General features: G+C 40.9%; 1 protein-coding gene across 1 annotated transcript; it reads right to left on the bottom strand.

Annotated features, from left to right (window-relative positions):
- Positions 1 to 3315: 3315 nt before the first annotated feature.
- Positions 3316 to 4881, bottom strand: BMP2 (bone morphogenetic protein 2; the record flags this gene model as incomplete). The annotated part of the gene is made up of 1 exon (XM_009079954.1): positions 3316 to 4881. A coding segment is annotated over one exon (855 nt), but the record flags the coding sequence as incomplete, so codon positions are not given.
- Positions 4882 to 6735: the final 1854 nt, after the last annotated feature.

Here is a 6735-nt window from a genome sequence, read left to right as displayed (position 1 = left end):
GCAATGAGAAATGCGTAATGCGGGATGAGGATATAATTTCCACACATCGGCTAAAGAAAGGTTTACACTCTTAAGCAATAAAAACAAACCATTAAGCCAGACCTGCACTGTCAGGAAGTATAAAACAGTTCTTGAAACTCTGCAGTTACTATACAAAAGCTTTTCATAAACTTTTGTTTCCTGATCTTCATAAAACATTCATATCAAGCTGCCATATGGCAATTAGCTGCCTCCTGAAATCAATTAAAAGAAAACCTGAAAATCAACAATTTAGGAATAGCTGTACAATAAAATAGTTCAATAATTATCCTCTTCTAATAATGTAGGAAAGTGGGTCTAGCATAAATGCAGTCCAGATGAGCTCCTCCTTCAAAGCTGAGAGTACACAACATATCATGTTCGTCTCCAAGCCTCACCAGGATGGATGGCACAAATTGAGACATCAACTGCTTGGTGGGAGGAAGCAGGTGATAGTCTGTGGCCATCCAAACCCAATTATTGTAGGAGCAGGTCTCAATGCCTGAACATGGTGAGCCCAGGTTAGCCCAGCAGAGCAAACCCTGCTCGATGAAAATGGCCAATGCTCTCAGGAGAGCTTACCTCAACAGAAGATCCTCCCACGTCATTTTTACATGTTGCTGACCACAGAAGTCCAACTGAATTTTGCGCAAAAATTATCAAGCCACTCGACAAAGCTGTTACTGAGTCTCAAAAGGACAAGGAGAGATGCTGATCACATTTGTGTTTAGAGAGATGCTTATCTGAAATGCACAAAGGGTGACATTATCTATCACAATCTCTGCCTATATAGATTATTTAAGTGCCTACAAGCAAAATTTTTAGGTGCTACAGGGTAACAAAGGCAGCTTTGCCTTCCAAATATTTTTCTTTTTCCCCTCTTAAGAGGGGAAAAAAAGCACATTTCTCCTTGTAGAGCACTGTAACACTGACAAGTACTAAAGAACTAAAGTACTGGAGTGCTCTGGTAACAGCATACCTTTAGTATTCAGCATTATGTAGCAGTCATTACCAGATGTTCAAAAGATGTCAGAAAGCCCAAACCTTTCAGATGGGCTGTCTGACTCTATCTAAAAGAATTCAGGAACCCAAATGATCTCTAGGAGAATTGTCCACTACTCATCTATGAAAGCTTGTTTTGTTTCTTTTACTTGAAATCCTAAACAAAGTCTTTAATGCAGCAGTCTCATGTCTCCAATCTAGAGAGGGAGGTTAAGGATTTAAAGATATATTATGAAATAAATTCTGCAGAAATGTATGGACGTGCTGAGCTTGACACATGTATGTTTCCTCCTCAAAAATCAGTATGGAACTGATGAGCCTGTGACTACCACTGAGCAGGTATAGAAATGCTTACAAGAATGAGTCTTAATAGGTTTGCAATTAGACATTAGCCTCACAATGTATTTTACTAAGGATGCAATTCTTTGTCAAGCACAGGAGGTTTCCCTTTGCAAGGAATGCGGCATCACGCCATGAGCCAGCTACTGCTCATGCATAGACAAGTGCTGTAGCCAAGTTTTGGAAACAAGATTAGCATCAACGTGTTCTCATGCCTTACAGGAGAAGTAAAGCAGTCACCACTCCGTGAAAAGCCTCTCAGTCTCGTTACACATGAATGGCTAGAAGCTGTGAAACCTAAGACTTGCAGCACCAGAGCAGAGGCTCTGGTTAGAAGTGCAGTGGATTCTTTACTGATTTCAGCAGGTTTGGGATCATACTCTTCCTGCCCATCATCACATTTTCAGCACTTTGCAACCTGCTTTTGCAAGCTAAGATTTTAGAATGCACTAGCACCGCTGTGGCTTGACTGGCACAACCACACACGACAAACAGTGAATTCCTGAAGAACATCCACTGCACATATCCTGCGACTGACACCCTTGGCAAAGCAGCAGCCATAAACTCATCCATCACCAGTAAAGCTGGCAACAAGCAAAAAGAAAACTAAACTCCTGCACTTCCCCCTTAAAAAACATTACCCAACAAAACAGCACCAGTCTTCTGAAGAAAGCACCTGGAGGTTGTGCACTCAGGCAACTCATAGGCTGCATGTAGTATCAGCATGACCAACATCAGCTACTTCTCAAAAATAAGCAGAGCCAAACTGCAGTGCTGGATTGTTCTCCAATAGCTGTTAAAAATACTGCTGCCACAAAGAAATACAGACATTTTTATTTCACTACAGAACCTAACAGCTAGCCCAAGATATTTTCTTTCCTATCCTCTGTACCCATTCCTTTTTGTGATAATTAGCAGTAGAGTTCTACAAGAAGACCTGTAAGGCATCATCAAGTTAGCCTTTCTGATCAACTAACCTATTTAGCTGCAAACATGTTATTCTGGTAGAAAAAGGAGGAGTTTGGGGAGGACCATGAGAAACGAGGTTTCTGTTAATAAAAAGCTAGGCTGAGAGGAGGCCCAAATCAGAGATTAGCAGAGTTGACTTAGGGAGGTCTCTAAGGGCCCACTATACACATGGCTTTGGGAAGTGCTGCCTCAGTTCACCAAATCCAGAAGCAGATCCACGACAGTGCACATGGGGATGACCAAGAAGCCCATTTAAACTCTTCCCTGCTCTACTATTCCAGCACAACTTTCACACAAGAAGCAACTCAGGCTCTGCCTGCTCGCCCTAGGAACCTGGCTGCCAGACCAGGCTTGTAATGCACAATAGGCACAACCAGTATCAGCTTTAATGCTGCATTTGCCAATTACAAATCACACTTTTGCCCCTCACATGAAGGATTTGAAATGCAAGAAGATGCAAGCACAAGTTATTCTTTTGATGACTGCACAACTGAACCATTTTTTCTTACAGACTGGACTTTCCAGAAAGAAATATCAGAGTTCTATGATTTATTATCTGAAATAGATTTAAACATTTTTGGGAAAAAAAATAAGCTTTCGAACACAAAACCCTGGAAATGAAGAAAGGCTAATCTGCCAGACAGCAAAACTATCAGCTGAGGTTTTATAGGAGGCTGCATATGACAACAGCATGCTGTATGTAGGGCAAAAATTGCAGATAAATTTCACTCTAACACTCCACAGAAGTGAACTCTCATCTGAGACGAGGAAGTATGCAATGCTTTTTCAACTGTTAAAGACAAGGGCTGGTACAAATAAGGTAAGTATTCCTCTTTAGCATAGATAATCACAAAAAAAAAAAAAAAAAAAAGATGACATTTTAGTTTTTATTATTTTGTATTTGGCCAGGGCTTTTAAAGGAAGGACTTTTAAAGGAAACATCAAACATTCACTTTTCTGTAGGTCTAGAAAGGATTCAGTCTTCCCCCACCCCCACCTCCCATAGGATTTCTATTGGCCCTTCTTATATTCACACTGCAAATTAGTTGGGAATAGCAGTATTTATACTAGATCAGCAACGTCTGGTTCTTATCCAAATGTTCCGCCTAAAGAGGATGCCAGTTCTCATGGATTGGACAGCCCACCCTGCAGCATTCCTGAGAATTGTACAATATAATCTTGAAAGTCAGCAGAGTGGATTATCCACTTTTTTCTGGACTTGAACTTGTGACCTTAACAGTAGCACAGCAGAAAGCAAATGTGCTATGCACTTTGCCATAGTAACCTTCCATGTATTCTTTTCAACTTAAATATACACAATTGAAACAGCTACAGTTTTGAAAAATTATGTACAAACCCTATATTTTTTTCTTTTTCGATTACATATAAATACAAATTAGCTATTCTTCTAAAAAGTGGTTATAATAGTAAATAAATACAAAATAAGAATCTGACCATTATACTTCATGTGCTGGGGTTAAACCCATATAAAATGTACAACTAAAATACATTTAAAATCTTTAAAGGAATATTTCTCTGATTAAAATATTTGTTTTCCCAACTTTTTCGTAGACATAAATATATTTTCAAAATAGTTGTGTTTTTTCTTTCCATTTCATTACATAAATAAAGTCTTCATTGGGAAATATTAAAGTGTCAGCTATTTTTTTTTTGCATTTGTCTAATATATTTGCTGTGTCAGCGGCACCCACAACCCTCCACAACCATATCTTGATAGTTCTTTAATACAACTTTTTCATTTTCATCAAGGTAGAGCATGGAAATAGCACTCAGTTCTGTCGGCACACAGCAAGCCTTGGGGATTTTGGAATTCACTGAATTGACCAAAGTCTGAACAATGGCATGGTTTGTTGAGTTTAGATGATCTGCCAGTGGAAAAGGACATTCCCCATGGCAGTAAAAGGCACTATACCCCGGTGGGGCAACAATCCAGTCATTCCACCCCACGTCATTGAAGTCCACATATAACGGATGCCTTTTGCAACTGTATTTGTGGCGTTTACGCTGTTTGTGTTTCGCTTGACGCTTTTCTCTTTTATGAAGCGGGTGTCCCTTGCCATCATGCCCAAACGTTACTAACAACGGCCTCAGCTGAGACCAGCTATCTTCATCCTGATGTAAAGACCTGCTAATCCTAACGTGCCTCTTGGAGGCACTGTTCTCTTTGTCCAAGTGAACCACCTCTACCACAAACCCATGATTAGGTTGTCCATGTGCAATCCACCTCAAAACAGCTGGCGTAACATCAAAACTTTCCCATTTACTTGCATTATGATGCACCAACCTGGTGTCCAAAAGTCTTGTGACAGGGTCCTTAGAGGTGGCTGTGGCTGGCTTTATAATTTCATAAATATTAATACGGTGATGGTAGCTGCTGTTGTTTTCAAAGGCTCCATGCACCTGTTTCCGAAAAATCTGGAGTTCAGCTGAGGTGATAGACTCCTCATTAGGGATGGAAGTTAAATTAAAGAAGAAACGCCGTGCCGTTTTCCCACTTGTTTCTGGCAGTTCTTCCAAAACTTCTAATTTGATTAAACAGGGAAAATAAAATTAAAAAAAAAAAAAAAGAAAGAAAGAAAAAAAAGGTCAGGAACTGAGACACGCAACCAAACCCCTCAAGACAGTCTGCTGCTGGTAACTATCAAATGACAGCAAACACATGGGACACACAAGATCTGAATGACTTTCAGGCAGAAATATATACCATCTTCCCTTATTCTTCAGTTTGTTTATGCAAACATGTATAGTATGAAATTAAGGATGCTTCATTCATTGTTATGCATTTGTATTGAATACTGGTGCCCTTTGCATTCCAGGTGGTTATCATAAGTGGCAAGAAACACTCAGCACTAATTCAGAATTCAAGGACACAAGGGAGAAAACTCAAGCACTATAGTTAGGGGTCTGACAAGAATCATTAACATCAGTTGAGGAATTTGGGTAACTACTGCATTTCTGCTTTTTTCAATAGTATGGCTCTAGCCTCAATCCCTTAAACTCCACTTTGAAAAACACTGCTCTGCAATTTAGGTGACTTGCAAATCTTCATGTACAGATTTTTGTATCTTTAATTAGAGGCAGTGAACTCAGCACCCGTGACAGTGCTTTAGGAAGCACACTCTAGTATTTACCCAAAAGGGCCATAAAGAAGAGCAAGAAGGTTCAAACTGCTGAAAAAGGAGTAGATGGTAAAGGGATAACGAAACAGCCGCCTCCAAACAAGTTCTCAAAACCACCAAAACCAAAAATTCAAGAAGTCACTAAACCCCAGACCATTCTCATCTTTAAGTCAACGAATAACTGACTAGAGCTCCAGAGGGAGTAAAATACATGCAGGGTTGCTAAGAAGTACATTGTTGCTAGAGACATTGAAGAAATTAAAAGCATTTGCCAAAACAAATCTCTCTCAAATCATGGCTTTTAATTTTGGTGTTAAGCATCGCGGGGGGAAAAAATAAAATCATTTTATACAGGGAAGGCATAACTGCTGTTAGCAGTTCTTAGTGATGGAACCATTCCCTGTTGAATCCAGTATGGCTTTTAGCATGAAGTAAGGCTCAGACCAGACCAGGATTTGTAAATATGCAGATGTTTTGGATGGTCACAAGACAAACTTGTGCTTTCAAGAAGCCACTAATGTAGAGTGAGAACTCAGAGAAAAAATGGGAGTTATACCGAAGTCCTTCTAAACTTCGTGAAAATTGTAACACCGATTTTTCTAACAAAATCAGCCTTTGCTGTAGGGGTGTGACCACTCCAAACCACAGATTTTAACATTTACCTAAACATTATAAACTCTGCCCTTTCAGCTCCTCTCTTGCTCAGCCCTCTCTCTGCCTATGTTACTTTGGTTCAATACGAATGACCCATGCTCTGGCTTTTCCCCATTTACTGCCAGGTGTTTACTTCCCACACAGGGAAACGCAGATGAGGAGAGGTTAGATTTCATCATTCATCTCCCTTCTCACGATAAGGCTTTCCACTAAACGGCACATCCACTTCTGAGGCCACCTCCCTCATCCATCAGAAACTTAAACACTAATGAATTTCTTTTCTTGGCACAGTTTCAGGCTAAAAAGGACGGAGAATACTGAGTTTTCGTTACTTTTGCAGCAGGATCACTGCGTGCCAGCACTGGAGACCAGCAGTCAGGTCAACAACTATAACCTGGGGAAAGGTTTCCCAAAAACCACGTGAACAACACGTGCCCCACCGGCTCCATGGGCCTACCCTAGCCATGGCTAGCCCCCCCCAGCCACTATTTTGGCTACCGGAGCCAGTTGCTGAGCGAGGGCCCGTCCAAGGGGGTCAACTGCCTCGGTGGGCTGCAGGCCAGGAGGGGCGGAGGTGCTGCTGGCGGCCCCGCAGGTGCGAACCGAACCACAG

Source organism: Acanthisitta chloris, unplaced genomic scaffold (genome assembly GCF_000695815.1).
Source record: "Acanthisitta chloris isolate BGI_N310 unplaced genomic scaffold, ASM69581v1 scaffold33168, whole genome shotgun sequence".
In the NCBI taxonomy this organism is placed as follows: Eukaryota; Metazoa; Chordata; class Aves; order Passeriformes; family Acanthisittidae; genus Acanthisitta; species Acanthisitta chloris.
This window is presented reverse-complemented; position numbering and strand designations above follow the sequence as displayed.